This window comes from Ailuropoda melanoleuca, chromosome 2, assembly GCF_002007445.2.
Source record: "Ailuropoda melanoleuca isolate Jingjing chromosome 2, ASM200744v2, whole genome shotgun sequence".
In the NCBI taxonomy this organism is placed as follows: Eukaryota; Metazoa; Chordata; class Mammalia; order Carnivora; family Ursidae; genus Ailuropoda; species Ailuropoda melanoleuca.
In genome coordinates this window covers 164,601,689-164,620,245 of record NC_048219.1, presented here as the reverse complement: position 1 = coordinate 164,620,245, position 18,557 = coordinate 164,601,689, and the positions used below count along the sequence as shown (strand labels likewise).

General features: G+C 39.0%; 1 protein-coding gene across 5 annotated transcripts in view; it reads right to left on the bottom strand.

Annotated features, from left to right (window-relative positions):
* MAIP1 (matrix AAA peptidase interacting protein 1) overlaps positions 1–18,557 on the bottom strand; it is a 73,147-nt gene that overhangs the window by 49,955 nt on the left and 4,635 nt on the right. Inside the window, exons 2-5 of one of the 5 annotated variants that reach the window (XR_004623551.1) lie at positions 17,490–17,561; positions 16,953–17,079; positions 15,713–15,814; positions 13,627–13,930 (exon numbers count right to left, since the gene is read on the bottom strand). Coding sequence is in view for 1 of the 5 variants with exons in the window: in XM_002915837.4 (XP_002915883.1) it covers positions 13,852–13,930; positions 15,713–15,860; positions 16,953–17,079; positions 17,490–17,561 (426 nt within the window). In the remaining 4 variants the exon portion in view is untranslated. Of the gene's footprint in view, positions 1–13,626; positions 13,931–15,712; positions 15,861–16,952; positions 17,080–17,489; positions 17,562–18,557 lie in introns of those variants that run through there. The other 4 variants (XM_002915837.4, XR_004623553.1, XR_004623552.1 and 1 more) reach the window with 4 other exon arrangements.

The window sequence follows — 18,557 nt, the reverse complement described above, 5'->3', positions numbered from 1 at the left end:
CCTAACTACAAAGAAAGGCTCTCTCACATATTTATAGACCCCTGATCTCACAAGACTAATAATAGCACAATCTTGTACGTAAGTACAAAACCTGCCAACTAGATATAGGTTATTATTCCCCATCACCTATTCTCCTGCTAGCAGTTAGATGAGAACTAAAAGGAAGGGGATCAACAGATTTTTTAGGGGAAAAAAGTCATTTAGGATAATCTGTTTCTTGCTTTTGGCATGTAGCTCCATGGTCATTCTGCATCTGACTATAACCCTTAATACTGAATTGGGGAGGGGATAACACACATTTTTTATTACTTTGTTTTTTCCTATTTTTATATCCTATTTGACTTTTAAATGTTCAGTCTACCACAGACCTTTGAGATGGGTTAGTATTTTCGAAACGGAAAGGTCCAGAGACCAGGGATGCTTGAGAACTTGCCTGAGGATACCCGCCTGGTAAGAACTGAGCTGGGATTTGAACTTGTGATGAGTTTTACCTATAGTGACAGTAGCAGGGCTACCAAGACTAAAACTGATCTTGTCTTGGAAATCTTATTTTTTAAATAAAAAACGTCCTGTCAGTGTGTAACCTTGTAACTCCTGACAAGCCAGGGATAGGGATGTTAATAAATTGCCAGCCCTTCGGCCAAATGACCTGACACCACTGAATCCCTGAAAGTGTCACCAAAGCAAGTGACAGGCCAGCCACCTATCATGCTGTCCAGCATCCCCAGGAACTTCACACCACACTACTGGGCCTGATATGTAGAATATGACAAAACCCATAAGAGCCTCAGGAATGAAGTGATTTTCTAAGGACAGACACCCATTTTCTTAGAAATGTTCCTATGGGGAAAAAAAGATTGTGCACCTGGGCTACAGCCAACCTTCTCTGTTCACCCTCAGATGATTTTAACCAGAACATTTGTAGTGCCACATTGGGCTTATGATAAAGTCCCTACTAGCCTTTTGGACCCTATCTGCTGGGAAACAGAGTGCTCACTCTAATAACAAGAGGCCTGCCTCAAAGAGAGATCTTGATTCTTCACCTGAACATCTGTAGAGCCCCAGAAAGAGTTTGGATAAGAAAGTGAGTGAAGCGGAGAGAGCAAGCCTTCCCAAGGAATGGTCCTGGAGTGCCTGTTCCAGGTCAGGACTCAAGCTAAGCAGGAGTGTGGAGAGCTGTTCCTGTTTCTCCTCTTCCCTCCCCAGATAGACTGGGGTTCCTTCAGGAATTCTATACTGTCTTTACAATGTAGCCACAGCTTGTGCCCGGTGTCTCCCTCAAACGTGAAAATGAATTACTTTAATCAACTATCAAAGTCAACAACTAATGGAATCCAATATTTCTCCTGAAGGCATGGGGTGGTTTCTTAGGTCAGGGCTCAAATCCCAGGTCTTCTACCAGCTCTACAAACCTGTGCGGGTATATAGCCTCTTGAGCCTGGCTGTCTTCATTGGACAAAGATGGGCGATAAAACCTGTCTCATTGGCTGGTATGTTAGTTTCCAGTGGCTGTTGTAAAGAAGTATCACAAACCGGGTGGCTTAAAATAACAGAAACATTTACTTTCCTAATTCTGGAGGCTCAAGTCCAAAATCAAGATATTAGCAGGAGTAAGTTCCTTCTGAAGGCTCTAGGGAAGACTCATTCCTTGCCTCTTCCAGCTGCTGGTGGCCCCAGGCATACCTTGGTTTATGGCAGCATAACTCCAGTCTCTGCCTCATCTTTACATGGCCTTCTTCTCTCTGTGTCCCTTGTCTTATAAGGGCATCAGTCGTTAGATTCAGGCCAACCCTAATTGAGATGATCTCATCTTGATTTTTAGCTAATTATATCTACAGAGACCTTATTTCCTAATAAGGTCAAATTCTGAGGTTGCAAGTGGACACGAATGGGGGGGGGTCACCATTAACCTGTGATGGCTGGTTAGGGGGTTAAATGAGAAGTACCTCACACAACACTTGCATGTTACAGGCCTTTAATAAATAAAGAATGGTTATTGGTTTTGTTACTATTGCTGCTGCAGGAGCCATTGTTTTCCTAAGGAATTTTTAAAAAGGTTTGATCTGGGAATGAAAGGGTAGGCCTAAGGAGCAGAAGGGAAGGGAAGCATAAAGATACAGCAGAGAGAAAGTAGGAGGTTCAGAGAGGGAGAGGAGAAAGTGCCAGAGTGACAGTTACCGAGTGGGCTTGCATATTGTCTGTGCCCCCTGGAGGCCAAGACCCTGGATAAGCTATTAGCATTGGTCAGGAAAACCAGACACCTCAGCCAGGTCCAGCCTGGCTTTACTTCCCTGAGGGAAAAGAAACAGAAGACTCTGGGGAAGGGAACTCTCCACACCCCCACTTCTAGTGTACATATTTCAGAATGTTTCTTACAGCAGCGGAAGAGGATTAGGTTCTGGAAGCAACGCTCCCACGGGCTGAGGCCTTCTCACTGAAAAGTGATTCTATGTCTCAGAGCTGAGCACGGAGTGAAACTCATGATTTCAGATGATTCCTGAGCCCTGGAAACCAGCCAAGTATAGCGAAAATGTGAAGCCAGAGATCGCTAGAAAAGCTAGGTCCCTTCCTCCCTGAGTCCAGAATGACAGGCATCTGAATTCTCTAAAATTCAACACAATTCTGAATACACTAAAATTTCATTCTGATGTCAATTGTACGCTGCCAAGCATTGTAACTAATAGTTTTGATATGTTTGACACATCTTTACATCATCAGAGGAGATGGCAGGGCAGGAGGTGAATCACAACTAAAAATTATTAAGTATAAAGATTCCCTTGAAGACTAACTTCTTTCTTCCAGAGATTTGCCCAGTGGCCTCTCAGCCAAGTGTTCCTAACCTTCTCTCTGTACCACGGATACTTTTTTTTTGAGAGAGAGAGAGAGAGAGAGAGCGCGTGTACATGAGCAGGGGGAGGAGGGAGAGGAAGAGAGAATCTCAAGCAGGCTCCATGCTCAGCCTAGAGCCCAACACAGGGCTCGATCTCACAACCCTGAGATCATGAACTGTACTGAAATCGAGAGTCAGATATGTAACCAACTGAGCCACCCAGACACCATTGTACCAGGAATACTTTTGACAGTTTGATTAAGTCCATGGGCCTCTTCTCAGAATACGTTTAAAAAAAAAAAAAGCGAAGTAAAATAAAAAAATAAAGTAAAATAAAACAAAATAGCAAACTAATGATACCAATATTAAAATACCAACGACAAAAACAACAAATGTGTGACATGGTCCATATGTGCTTTTTTATTGATGTATTAAATAACAAGATCCAGCATCAGGTCCTCTCATGGCCTTATTTTGAAGCGATGAGGGATACAACCAATATTTCAAGAGCTCTGCAACACCTATGGTGGAATCTACAAATACCTGTGATTTGTTGCCTACGTTCATGATTGAAGAAAATTCTAAATTTCAGTAAGAGGATAGTGAAAATAAGCACATAGCTTTTTACCCACCCAATTCTATCCATACAGATGGGTTGCCCCCAAATTAAGAACCCCTGTTCTAAGCTAACTTTTCAAAGGTACCCAAGTTTCCTGTGGGGCTCTGCCAGCTAGCCTGAGCACCAACTCACTTATGTTGGCAAAGGATGCCCCCTGCTGGCCAAAGGGCTCAAGCGCGTCATCTGCAAACGCCCGTAATTGGCCGTGGTAGAAAACAATAGGTCAGGCAATTAATTCACTCACATCAAGAAATGGAGCAGGAACGCTCCTTGTCAGCCAGGCTCCAGGGGATCTAATCAGTACAGATTTAAAAGCTCCATTTGGCTTAATGGGGAAGGGCTGATGGTTTGTGGCTGCTGGTCATTAGCAGACGAGGGCGAGATGCCAGCCCGGCAGGCTGTTTCTAAGGGGGCTGCTTTCACCTGCTCCTGGTCAACGACAACAAAAACCCTGAAGATTGCTTAAAGGTTAGATTTCCCCGTGGACTTGTCTAACCAAGATTTTTAGCAGCTGCCTTCAGTACTTGGCGCGTGGAGCCAAGGAGAAGGGAAGGAGAGCAGAAATGAATGCAGGATTTACCGTGTGCCATTAACCAGGGTGTTTATGGATAGGCTACTGCAATCAATGCCTAAAGCAACTCTGCATGGAATTTTTTCATTAATTAGTTAGTTTTTATATACAGATGTAAATGAGGCTTGGAGAGGAACGTTGTCACTTGCTTATGGTCACTGGATGAACAGCCGCGTGGGTTGAAAGATGGGAGTGCATCTGATGCCCAGTCTCTGCCACCGGGGCGGGGCAGTGAAATGCCCACAACAGTGCCCACTCCTCTTGGCACAGAGTTCTGGAGCCTGTTGTCTGGTTTGAATCCCGGGCATCCGCACATACTAATAATGTGAATTTAGAAAATTAACTGATCACTGTGTGCCTCAGTTTCCCAAGCTGTACAATGAGGATAATAGTAGTACCTATTATAAGGGATGCTGCATCGATTACATGTAAAACCCATAGAACAGTGCCCAGTATCTGTAGACAATCCATAAATGATAGGTACTATTATTCTCAGACAGTATTGACAATATTGCCTCCTGAACCCCAGCACAGCAACCCAGCAGCCAATAGCTTAACCCAGTGTTCCTCAAATGCAGGTGATTTCGTTTCCTAGGAGACCCTTGGCAATGTCAAGACGTGTTTGGTTGTTACAACTAGGGGGCCAGAGATATTGTTAAATACCCTATAGTGGACAAGACAGCTCCTCCCACAACAAAAAATATGTAGCCCCAAGTGTGAGTGGTGCCAAGGTCGAGAAACTCTGTCCTAAACTGAACACCTGTGAGGTAAAGGATATTTTGCCAGACATGATGAGACAGTACCTTGAAATGGGAAGCCCCCATTCTAGCAAAGGGAGGCCAGACAATAAAGAAATAAATGAAAAAGAAACTATTGGATGACAGTAAATGCTGTGAGAAAAAATAAATCAGAGCATGATCAGGTCGGGCTGCTGTAGATTGAATGAGCAGGAAGACTTCATGGAGGCTGGTGGCATTTAAACTGGAACCTGGATGACAAGAAATGACCAGCCGTTAAAGATCTGAACAGAGAGCATATAGCTGGCAAAGGGATAGTTCTTCCAAAGGTGCCAAGGTAGGGACAACCTTGGTGTGCCTGAGGAACAGAAAGAATGGGAGGCTAGAGACCAGTGGTGAGGGGGAAGTTAGGTAGTCAAGTAATATTCCAATAAGTCTACACAGAATGGCTTCTTTTGGGCAAAGCTAATCCTTGGTTTACTCCCTTGGAAAAATTATTGCCTCAAAGTACTTGATGGTAACAAAAATATGTGATTTGTTATGTGGTATAAATTTTAAGTTGGTTTTAAAATTGGGTTTTTTCCCCCTTTAGGGAGCAATAATAGGGAGTCTCTTTCTTAGCAATAAATTAGTTAACAAGGTCAGTTATTGGAATTGGCTATTCATGTTTGAGATAAACCATATTTTGCTCTATTAGCACTTTTGCCCTAGGAAGAACACCGTATTACAATGCACATTCTGAGAATCAATAAAGCCAGGATAAGGGGTGGGGAGGAGGGCAGGTGAGGTGCTCTGCTCAGCCCATACAGCTTTGCCCGTAGTTTCTCTGCGCTCACAGTCACAGGCTGAGGAAGGCTCATCAAAGGATCTGATTATCTACTTTTTCCACTGTTCCTGATGGACTCTTCACATAAAGGCAAAAAGTATCACAGGATACTTTTAACTACTTCTCATACAAAATTGAACCAGAGTTGTAATTCATTAAGCAAGTAAATGAAGTAAATTTTGATAGAATGTCCAATAGCCTGATTGGTTTATAGAACGGAAGGGAGTGCAGTCACGAGGTTTCTATTTTTGAAGATGGGATAGACTATATCCAGAGTCCTCCAGGCAGGAATGCCTGTGTGGTATAAACAACAGGAAGTGAGCCCTCAGAGGTCTGGACATACTACTTGGAGCATTCTTAAGCAGCTGTGGGCTCAGTCTTCTTTGGTGCTCTATTACATCCAGGTTTTAAAAATTAGCTGGGCGATGGTTAGGGCTATTACCAGACCCCAGCTAGAAAGCATATGGGGTTCTTCCTCAGTGAAGCTGGCAAAGCAAACCTATCGGCCGTTTACCAGAGTCCACACAGACTCGTGACTCAAGTAACTCAATTAGGGCAAGTTGCTAGTTGCCACCTCCTCATCCTTTAGTCTTAGGACCCCTAGTTTTATTTGGGCAATAAAATGTACCCAGCAAAAAGACAGTATTTCCCGGCCCTAATAAAATTGTGTCTGGCCATATGTCTAATGGAAGTGTTTTGTGTGATTTCTGAGAAAGCATCTTTGCCTCTTTGCTTATTCTTTCCTTCCCCCCATTCTGCCACTGGAATATAGATATAATGGCTGAAGCTCTACCAGACATTTTGTACTATGAGGACAAGTGTCATACTCTAAGGAAGGCAATGCTGACTGGAAGGAGCCTGGACCCCCAAGGACTCTGTGGAGTTGGCATACCAGCCCAAAGTATCCTATCTCTGGAGTTCTTTTATGTGTAAGAGAAGTCAACTACTTCTGTATTATTTAAGTCATGATCTTAAAAGTTTTCATTTCATGCAGTCAAAAGTAATCCTAAATGATATGCCAATATTTGCATGATCTACCCAAACTGAGATTGAATGACCAAGATTAAGTACTCTTATAAAGTTTTATTTTTATCTAAGTTTCTTAAAACTATTATTTTGGAACAATAAACAACTTATAATAAGATTGACACTATATAAGGTCTTAGCAAACCAATTTCAATTTCATGTGTTGCCCCCATTAATCTAAAGGGTATTTTAAAGCACCTTGGCAGATCTCATCACAGAAGAGAATGGAATTCAGGTGTTCGATGGTCTCTGTCATTTAACACTGGTCTAAGACATCTTCCATCACTGGTATACAGAAATAGAGCCCCTCATCTTCAGGCTCTTATAGAGAGTAGTCAATAATCCTCAGCTAATAATAAGTTACCAGAAGATCTGGGAAATCCCTTTTTTTACCAAGCTTCCTGATCTTTCTGATGTAATAATATGAGCTGACTGGCTCTACAATAGCCATTCTTAGAATTAAAACAAGAGAGGTAATTACTTGCAGCATGTGATAACAATTGTTACTGCTCACCAAATGCTTCTCAATCTCTGTCTTTCAGCCACATGATAGAATTGTACTTGGTGGGTCTCTGTAGTTAAGTAGGGTCATGTTCTGGCCAATGAACTGCATCACTTCTAAGTTTAGTCTTTAATTGCTCATGTGAGACCCTGCAAAGTTGCATTTTTTATTTACCATCATATCAGGTAGTGGCTGCCCATCAGCTGTGTCCAGGAGGGCAGGTGGTGCGATACCACCGAGCAGAGCCCCCAGGTATCTTATTGCATAAGCTGTGTAAACAAAAAATAGATTTTTTTTGCTTCAATCCACTGATATTTGGAGATTGTTTGTTACTGCACCATAATCTATATTATCCTGACTGATACACTACACCATCCAGAAAAAACCTTCCAAAGATGGGAATGATCACAACAGAACTGAATGATACAATCTATGGTTCCAACATTCAGAGAAGAGATATGGGTAAGTTTCATGCACTTAACCCTTTTAACATCAATAAACTCTGTTCATGAAACTTTTTTGTTAAGCAGTTTCCTACAACATATCTATCTACAAAAATCTGTCAGTAAGCAAAGCAATTCTCCCATTCCTCAGCGACTTCAGACCCTATCAAATTTACTGCCCAGCCTGGCATTCAGATTCCATATGCCATTAGCGCCACCGTGTGGTATTTACAATAAATGACATTTACTATAGGACTATAAAAAGCAAGGTCACTTATCAAATAATATCATTTACCCACTGAGAAGGGGATTGCACATGATAAAAGAAAACACATCCAGCTTGCTGGGACACCAAATAAAAAGCAAGAGGGAAAATTTTCCTGTCATATGAACCAGGAAACTCAATAGTAGTGAGACTTGCTCATTTATTTATTCATTCAACTAATATTTACTAAGTTCTGCCATATACCAGATATTGTTCTGGGCCCTGGAAATACAGCAGTGAACAAGACAGACAAATTCCTTGCCTTAGTTGGAAATACAGACAATGGAATAAATCAACAAAGCAATATATACTACACTGGCAGATATGATAAGTCCTATAAACCAAAATAAATCTGAGTTAGGGCATAGAGAGTGATGGGGGAGGAATTGTTTAAATAAGAAATAAAAGCAAACAGTCTACATTTAACTCTCCCAAAGTTACTTTAGAAAAATGATCCCAAATCTCAAATATATGTAAATATGAGCATTCTCTTGAAGATATTAAATGTAAAATGCTTCAAGATGCCCAAAGCTTGGTTTCTAAACATTATCCTGTCTTAGTCCGATCAGGTTGCTGTAACGAAAGTACCATAGACTGGGTGGCTTAAACAACGAACATTTATTTCTCACAGTTCTGGAGCGTGGGAGGTGCAAGATCTAGGTGACAGCAGATTCAGTGTCTGGTGAGAACCCTCTTCCTGGATTGTAGATGGCTGTCTTCTCATTGTGCCCTCGTATGGCAAAAGGAACTTACTGGATCTCTTTTTTGAGGACAAATCCCACTCAAGAGGACTCTGCCCTCATGACTGAATCCTTCCCAAAGTCCTCATCTCCTAACAACATGATACTGGGGGTTAGGATGTCAACATATGAATTTGGGAGGCACACATTCAGTCTATAGCAATCACCCCAAAAAGAAATCATGATTCTTTGCACAAAACATTGATTTTTCAGGGGTGCCTGGGTGGCACAGTCGTTAAGCGTCTGGCTTCGGTTCAGGGTGTGATCCAGCGTTCTGGGATCGAGCCCCACATCAGGTTCCTCTGCTGGGAGCCTGCTTCTTCCTCTCCCACTCCCCCTGCTTGTGTTCCCTCTCTCCCTGGCTGTCTCTCTCTGTCAAATAAATAAAATCTTAAAAAAAAAAAAACACACACTGATTTTTCAGATCTGAGGCAGGAAATGAACATGAAGATCCTGGGACGTACCTTTATGCCAAAAAATGCAGAAGCATTCAAAGATTAACAACTATGGTCATAATAGTCTTTACCTGTCACAGCAAACAAATTATAGGGGCTCCCACTGGCCAAACTGGGGGCTATTTAAGAATCGAGAGAATAGTAATTGATATTACACTGGATGACTAAAATTCATGAGTTTGTGATTTATTTTTTTAAAGGGAAGGGGCTCTGTTTTATAGAATGCCAATAGAAGGTATTATAAAATTAGAGAACCATTGTTTTGCAAACTGTAGTAGAATTCATGCAAGGATCATCTGGTATATTAATTCCCGTTGCCAATGTAACAAATTACTACAATCTTAGTGGCTTAAAACAATGCAGATTTATTATTTTACAGTTCTGGAGGTCAGGAGTCTAAAGTGGGTGAGCATGGCCGCTCTCCTTCCGCAGGCTCTAGGGGGAAATCTGTTTCTTGTCTTTTCTACATTCTAGATGCTGTCTACATTCCTTGGCTTTCATGGCCCCACATCACTCCCACTTTCGCTTCCATTATTGCATCTCTTTCGCTCTGGCTCTGACTTATCTGCTTCCCTTTCATAAGGACCCTTGTGATAACATCAGGCTTAGGCCCAGATAATCCGGGCTATTCTTCCCATCACAAGATCCTTAATCATATCTGCAAACTCCCATTTTGTCATGTAAGAACATATTCACAGGTTCCCGGCGTTAGGATATAAATGTCTCTGACACTATTATACAGCCTACTGCTATGTATGGTAGTATGTATGACTATATATATTTATGTGTGTGTGTGTTCTGTATATAATACCAAGTACGCAAATCACTTGTAAGATATTCTTACCAAAAATGTTTACCTTGAATCTAATCAAGCCTTTAGCCCTAACTTCCAGCCAGCTTACAGAAATGACACCATAATAAAATAATCAAACACATTCTGCATATCAGACATGCTATATGTTTACTACGCTATATGTTATACTACCCTAGACTCCTCAGAATTACAATGCCATAAAAATGGAGAATATTCCAAAAGTTTTAAAAGAACTTAAGAGACATAACTAAATGCAATGTGTGAACCTTGATTGGATCTTGGTTCAAAGACATTTTAAAGACAATTGGTGGAATTTTAAACTTGGGTTAAATATTAGATGACATGGAATTATTGCTAATATTCTTATATTTATATAGGATAATGTCTTTTTTTTTGGAAATGCATGTTGAAATACTTAGGAGTGAAATATACAATGTCCGAAACTTACTTTCAAATAGTTTAGATAAAAACTGTGTTTGGGGGGGCTGGAGAGATGAAACAATATGGCAAAATGTTCATTTTTTATTCTAAGGGGAGAGTATATAGTCTATATTGTAGCTGTGACAGTTAATTTTATGAGTCAATTTGGCTAGGTCATGATACTCAGATATTTGGCCAAACATTATTCTAGATGTTTCTATGAAGGTATTTTTAGATGAGATTAAAATTTAAATCAGCAGATTTGAGTAAAGCAGATTATCCTCCATACTGTGGGTGGCCTCATTTAGTCAGTTGAAGGCCTTAAACGGAGAAGACTGACACCCCTCCCCTGTAAGAATGAATTCTGTCAGGAGACCACCTTCTGACTTAAACTGCAGCACTGACTCTTCTCTGGGTGTCCTGCCTGTCCACCTATCCTACAGATATTTCACTTGCCAGCTTCCACAATCACATGACCCAATTCCTTAGTATCTCTCCCTTATCTCTCCCTCTCTTTCTAGCACATACATAATAGGATGTATTTCATTATATATAGATAGCATATGTATAATATAGATAGCACATGCATAATAGGATATATGTTATATCTTATTCATAGATAGATAGATATCTTCCTGGGCTAATTTATAGTTAGCTTGCTTAATTGCTAGCCTCTCAAAAAGTAAAAAAAAAAAGAGATTAGAAGTAGCAGGTTAGGGAACAGCAGGAGGAGATCTAACTAACCCAATTGTATGTAAGAAAATGGCTTTGAAAGGGGAACATACATATATGAAACACATTACATCGGGACATGTAGTCTTTCCTTTATGCATAATTGAAGGCAGATTCAAAATTGGAAAGGAAGTGATGATAAATTAATAACAGACTTTAAAAATAAACCAGGAAACATTTAAACAGTTGGAGTAGACACAATACACCCAACACCTGAAAGAAACGGGCTTTGTTCTCTCAGTGTCAATGGGCTCACACCTGAAATAGCGGACTTAATCAAAGTACAATGAAATGGAAAATTGCCAATTTGGAGAGTTCCAACATGTAGCTGAACATTTTCAAAGAGATTTAAAAAGTCAACTAGCTAGAAGTCAAACCAAATTTATGTTCCTTTAGATAAAATAACTGGCCCCCAACTTGATATCTCGGCTATTATAAATAATGCTACAATGAATGTTTTAACTTCTTTAGAATTTCACAGAAATGTAATTATACAGTAAGTACTCTTTGATGTCTGGCTTCTTTCATTTGTCTATCTGTTCATCTATTGAACATTTGGGTATCTTTTTAGTTTGGAGTCATTAAGAAAAAAAAGCTATGAACATTCACATACAATACTTTGCATAGATGTAGGTTTTCACTTCTCCTGGATAAATACCTAGGAACAGAATTGCTGGATCAGGGGCGCCTGGGTAGCGCAGTCGTTAAGCATCTGCTTCGGCTCAGGGTGTGATCCTGGTGTTCCAGGATCAAGTCCCACATTGGGCTCCTCTGCTGGGAGCCTGCTTCTTCCTCTCCCACTCCCCTGCTGTGTTCCCTCTCTCACTGGCTGTCTCTCTGTCACATAATAAAATAAAATCTTTAAAAAAAAAAAAAGAATTGCTGGATCCTATAAGCATATGTTTAACTTTGTAAGAAACTGCCAAAATATCTTCCAAATGGTTATACCATTTTGCATTATTACAAACAATATTTGAGAATTCCAGTTGCTTCAGATCTTCACCAGTATCTGGTACTGGCAGTTTTGTTATTGAAACCATTTTGGTAGTTTGTAGTAGTGTCTCCGTGTCGTTTCATTTTCCTGTTGACTAAGGATGTAGAGCATCCTTCTACGTGTTTGTCGGCAATTTGAGTATCTCACGGAGAATCTATTCAAATCTTTTGCCCAATATTTAATAGGCTGTTTAACTTTTCGTTATTGAGCTTTATAAGCATTATTTATATTTTCCAAATACAGGTTCCTTGTCAAGTATAGGTATTCCAAGTATTTTCTCCCAATCTGTGACCTGGCTTTCATTTTCTTGCTACTGTCTTTTAAAGATCGTAAGTTTTAATTTTAATATATTCCAATTTAATTATTTTCTTTCATGACTGATGCTTTGTGTGTCCTAAGAAATCTTTGTCTCTTTCAAGATAGCAATTTCAAAGTTTCTTTCTACAATTTCTAGAATTTTAGCTTTTAAATCTATGACCCATTTTGCAATCCAATTTTGCACTAGAAGTATGTATGGTGTGAGGCAAAAGCTGAGGTTATTTCCCATTTGAATATATAGTTATTCCATTTGTTAAAAAGACTACCTTTTCCTCAATTACTTTGGCCACTTTTGTCAGAAACCAATTGTCCAATAGGCATATATCTTTCTGAACTCTATTCTGTCCATTGGCCCTTAAGATTTTTTTTTTAAGATTTTATTTGTGAGAGAACGAGAGCACAAGCAGGGGAAGCAGCAGGCAGAGGGAGAAGCAGCCTACTCGCTGAGCAAGGAGCCAGATGAGGGACTCGATCCCGGGACCCTGGGATCATGACCTGAGCTGAAGGGAGGCACTTAACCAACTGAGCCACCCAGGCATCCTGATCCTTAATATTTCTTATAGGTCTACTGGTCTACTGGCAACAAATTCATTTGTCTTTTCCCTGTCTGAAAAAGTCTTTTCTCACCTTTTCTGAAGGATATTTTTGCTGAATATAGAATTCTAGATTAATAGGCTTTTTCTTTAAGCACTTTAAAGATCTTATACCAAGGTCTCTAACTTGCACTTTGAGGAAAGAAATACACAGTCATTCTCTGTGTGGAATGTGTCTTTTTTTTCTCCAGCTGCTTTACAATTTTCTCTGGTTTTCAACAATTTGATTATGGTATATTTAGTAAGGTATTCTTTATGTGTTACCCTGCTCAGATCTGTGAATTTATAGTTTTCATCAATTAGGAAAAATTTCAGACATTATTTCTTATATTGTCTTTGTCTCCCTTACCCCAACGTCTAGGAATCCAAATACAAGTATCTTAGAGGACTTGATATTATCCCATAGTGGCTGAGGCACTGTTGTATTTTTTTTCTCTTGGTGCTGTAGTAAGTCTCAATTTGACTGATCTCTGGTTCTGCAGTGAGCAATCTGGTACAATTCCATCTAGTTCTTCTCATCTAGCTAGTGACCAGAAGTAATCAAACAGCAGCAGTGATTTTTAAAAATAAATCTTGGACGTACTGGAATTATTGGTGTAAATGTATTAATGACAAATAAAATATTTAAGGACTATTAATTTAGAAATGTGTAAACAGTTTTTTCAATACTTCCTTTACTGTCTATAAAATTAGGTTGCGTACAAGTAACATTAGAAATGATATTGAATATGACACCAACAATGGGCTGTTGTGGTTTTTTACTTTGATCTTTTATAGAAGGTGATAACAATCTGTGGAAAATGCTTTATTGTATCATGCCAATATACTACAAGGAATAGTTCAAAATAATACAAAAGTAAGCCACAGACTTGTCTAAGTGAAAATCAAACGCATCCAAAAATTTCTTTCCTTAATTTTTCATAGTTAATTGCCAGCAGTCCAATAAGCTGATTTTTCCAAGAAAGATCATTCTAATAACTTTGAATGTTCAATCCGTGCAATGGTCCAATCAGGCTTTACTCCTTGTGTAAACTCCCTCTGAAATCTAGGGGAAAATATTATAAATAATGTGAATCTTAACATTAGTCCAAATACTTCTTGGATAACTATATAATTTGCAAGTGTACATTAGAGACAGTTTTTAGCAACAGGCTAATGGTTAATCATAAATAAACATCAAAACAAAAAAAGTTTAATTTACCAATTCAATCACAAAAAATATCCTCACAAAATTAGAACATTCTCCACTAAAATGAGTATTTTTTTTTTTTCCCCGAGGTAGGCTCCACACCCAGTATGGAGCCCAACGTGGAACTTGAACTCATGACTCTGAGATCAAGAACCGGCCACAATCGACTGGGCCACCCAGGTGCCCCCAAAATGAGTATTTTAATGAACTGATATACATTCCAACATCTGCCAGTCCTTAAGAGAAACTCAGGTATTATTCTGTTAAATACTTGCTATCACAAATGCCTAATATGAGGAAAAATAAATTGGACTATGGTGATGGAAAGAGTACTTTAGTGGAATTTGGTTTATATACATTAGATCAATCTTGAAAATAACAGTGTTTACGAACTGTCCATGGTCTTACTAGGGAATATCAGAAGAAGCAGAGGTGAATATTGATTATATTGTTCTTTAGTTATAAATAATGTCTTTAAAAGGAGATGATTCAGATTTTGTATAATAACAATGCAAAATTCAAAAAAAAAAAAAAAGAAAAGAAAAAAATCACCGTCCTTTAAAGAAAAGTGAAAAAATAAGGATACCTTTTACCTTAGTGAAACAGAATATATTTTCTTTCTTAGGTCCTTTTTGGGATTTGTTATTTTAAATCAAGTTTATATAGTTTTGGTAACATAACAGTATTTTCTTTAAATAAATATTAAATTATGTCTCCACTGACTTGCAAGACTGGTTCACTGTCCCAAATTTTATTACCACAAAAATATATGCTAGTGTCTCTTTTAAATAAGTTGCTAACCTACTAGATAGTACGTCCTTATAGGCAGGAATTTTGTATCTGAACCCCTACCAGAGTAACTGGTAAATAGGAAATGATGAATAAATGTCTAGAGAGTGGATGGTCCATGTGCCAACTGTGGCAGATTTTATTTTCCAAGGATGGTTATAACCATATGCCCCATCCCACATGTTCTTCTGCAGTGTGACCCTGCTAGTGCCCCATAAAAAGGTGGAGTGTCTCCATGCCCTTTCAACTGTGGAGGTCCTAGGACTGCTTTGACAGGCAGAATAGGGTGGAAATGATCCAGTCCTGGGCAAAGCCCTTTACTGGTCTAGCCAACGACCACATAAAATGTGTCAATAGCCTGAGACTACCACAAACCCAAGCCATGAAGAGAGGCCTTGGAGGACGAGACGTTATATGGAGAAGTCAAGGTGCACGTGAGTGACGAAGCCGTTGTGGAAATGAATCCTCTAGTCCCTGACAACCCAGTTGATGCGAAAGGAAACAAAGAAAACCCCACATCTGAGCCTTACCAAAATTCCTGAGCAGTAAAACAGCAGACAAAATAAATGGCTGCTTGAAGTGACTGAGTTGGCGGGGGGGGGTTATAATGCAGCAATAGACAGCTTAAACACCTTTTAATTAAATTCGGCAATATTACCTCTTTCTAATCTCTGAACACTTCTGTTTCATGTCCAGTATGTCTTTATGACTTTCTCTCTTCTTAAATAACTTGTCAAATTTCAATCCTTTTCTTCCTAAAGCTCCCTTTAGTTTTCATACCTTTATACTTCCTTCATACTACCTTCCATTTTCTAGAGAAAGGAAACAATGAAATGAGATTAGACTTACTCATAGCTTGCACTGAGAAGTTGTTTAGTTTCCACGTTCTGATCCCCCAACTTAACCTGGAATACACTGGCTCCACTTAAAGTTTCACTGGGGATGTTGGCACTGGTTAGATACCAAAAGCACATCAGGATGTTAACAAACTTCCTTCCTTAGAGAAAAAACACACACACACACACATACAAATACAAATCACAATAATCTATCATCCATATATCCAAAATGAAATTAGAAATTGGCAGTAGCTACACAGTTGTTACAGATCATATTTTATACTTATTCTAGTATAATTTAAGATACTTACATTGATACCTTTTTATTTTAAAAAATTCTTAGGGTTTATGATGTATTTGCCTTCCTCTCTGCATCTCAGAAATAATAGTTATGATTTACTGAGCATGTACTATTTACCCTAATTCACTTTGCTATGTGCTAGTGATTATGACAATGTCCTAGGTTAAAATCAGGTAGTGACCATGATGCTGAGATGCAATTTGAAATATTAGGGGAGAAGAAAATATTTATCACTAAAAGTACCTGTAGAAATGTTTCAAACTAACATGTGTGTGAAAAATGTTTAACCATTAAACAGTCCTATATCAGAAGTGCCTTCGAAAGTGTGTAAGCAAAGGCTAGATTTCCTGTATGCCTGGCACATAATACATTTGCAAATATTTGTAGAAGAAATAAATGAGTCAATACATTTTTAGGAATGCTATAGAGAAAATGGATGCATTGGACAAGGAGAAGAACCAGATAATCACTAAAGTTCCTTTCAACCTTTTTCATGACTCCAAACAAATCCAATTTGGGAGTTCCACAGTTAGTCTTACTTTCAAAAAAGTCATTAACTGGTATTATTTACTTTTTCTTTTACTCCTTACTCTTTCTATTTAATATACAGCTGGACATTTAAAATGCTGAATTGTTTCCTTCAAGTTAGGAAATCTGAAACACAATATTTTCTATTTGAGACATGACAGCAACCTTAGACAATTTTCATCAACTTAAGTGAAGATGCCGTCTCTTGTGAATGAAATAACAGTAGAGGAAGGTCCTCGATAGAGGGGTTTAAGTAATTATCATATCTCAATTCTCCCAGAGTTAGGTCTTGAAAAAATGAGTGTATTATTTTCCCTGAAGTCGGCTTGTACCAACAAAACCCCACTATTTCATGATTACCCCCTAGTTTAGCTTATTGGCAATTATGTATCATTTAATGTTGACTATGCTCTAGCATTACCTTTCTCATCATAGTAAATGGAGATGTCTCCTGTTGATGTGTATACAATGTCATCTATGTCAGCAGCAAGGGCATTTTTATGGTTGTCAGGTAGTAAAGTAACCTTTTCCTTCAATACATGGAGCACCTAAGTATGGAAAAAGCAAACCATAGTTCACTTGTTGAATTTTCAAAAGCCTCTCAAAAAGCAGATGAATTCTTTATGGAATCAATTTTTCTAAGCCTATTGTTAAATTCACTACCATATTTACTCATATTCAAAAGCTAGGCTGAAAGGCATCAAATTGTTCAATAGGTAATTCCTAACAGAACATTCAGTATAAAGACAATTGAAAGACAGCGCGTTTACTTACTTATTCCTTAAGTAGCAAGTCATTCTATGCTTTTAAATGACCCAAAGTACCCAAAACTAAAGATACAGGGACTCTACTTTGGCTGATGGCACACATACCACTTTTAAGTAAGGGTAACATATATTATTCTATTGCAGGAGAATAGTACATTTATTTTTAAAGGAAAATTAAAAGTACACTTTACCTCTTTGGCCACAAGTTCTTCCAACAGATCAAATTTACACTGTGACAGTAACTTGGACACATGAGCAAAAGCCTTAAAGAAAAAAAGCGAGGAGAGGTTGGTAATCGTTATTTCAAAACACCATGCAAAATACCATACAATGTACAATGCTCACACTTAAATAGCTTAGTATCACAAAGACTATTTCATGATGAAGGTGGTAAACAATGTCAAATACTATGATACCACTGTTAGGCATGACTCCTTCAAAGTTGGTTGGCTTTTCTCTTCTCATATGGCTTTCCCACATATACAGTAGAGAGCTGACAGCCGATTATGTATCCACTCTCAGGAAAGGGGAAAAGATGGTGCGTGCGTACACATTTGCTACTCAATGAAAATCCTCCTACAGATTTCCTTTTAAAATAATAATGAAGTAATCACTGTTATCACTGTAATGACTATTATATGACACCCCCCTCTTAACCATGAACACAAAGAATTTGAGAAGCAGTGCAATCCAGATTGTAATGGGAGTCTGGAGATTTGGGTCTTCAATCTTCATTAAGATTGTTAAGGCAGGTTTGGAGAAGTGGAGAGAAGATAACGAGTTTACAGTCTAAACAGATGCCAACTCTGAAGAATGAGATCCCACTGTAAAGTAGGGGGGAGCCAACTGCACCCCTCCATATTCTTAGCAGTGAGAAATGAAACTGTATGTCAGACTCCACTTGTCTTCAAGGAGCTCTCAGGCTACTTGAGAAGGGAGGAGAGTAAACTGACAAGTTCAAGAACTATGACAGGGGTCAGAACAGGATGACCTGAGCAGAAGAGCCACTGAAGCCAATCTGGGAGGACCAGGGAGGGCCTCTTAAGGAAGTAACATCTAAGATGAAAGCTGAAGAACCAGCAGGACCAGGGGGATGCACAGGCACACCAGACAGACAATAACTGTTCGGGATGGGATGTTATGGGATTAACAGTGTTTCCCCCAAATTCATATGCTAAAGCCCGAGCTCCCAGTACCTCAGAAGGTGACTGTATTTGGAGACAGGGTCTTTAAAAAGGTGATTAAGTAAGATGAGGGTG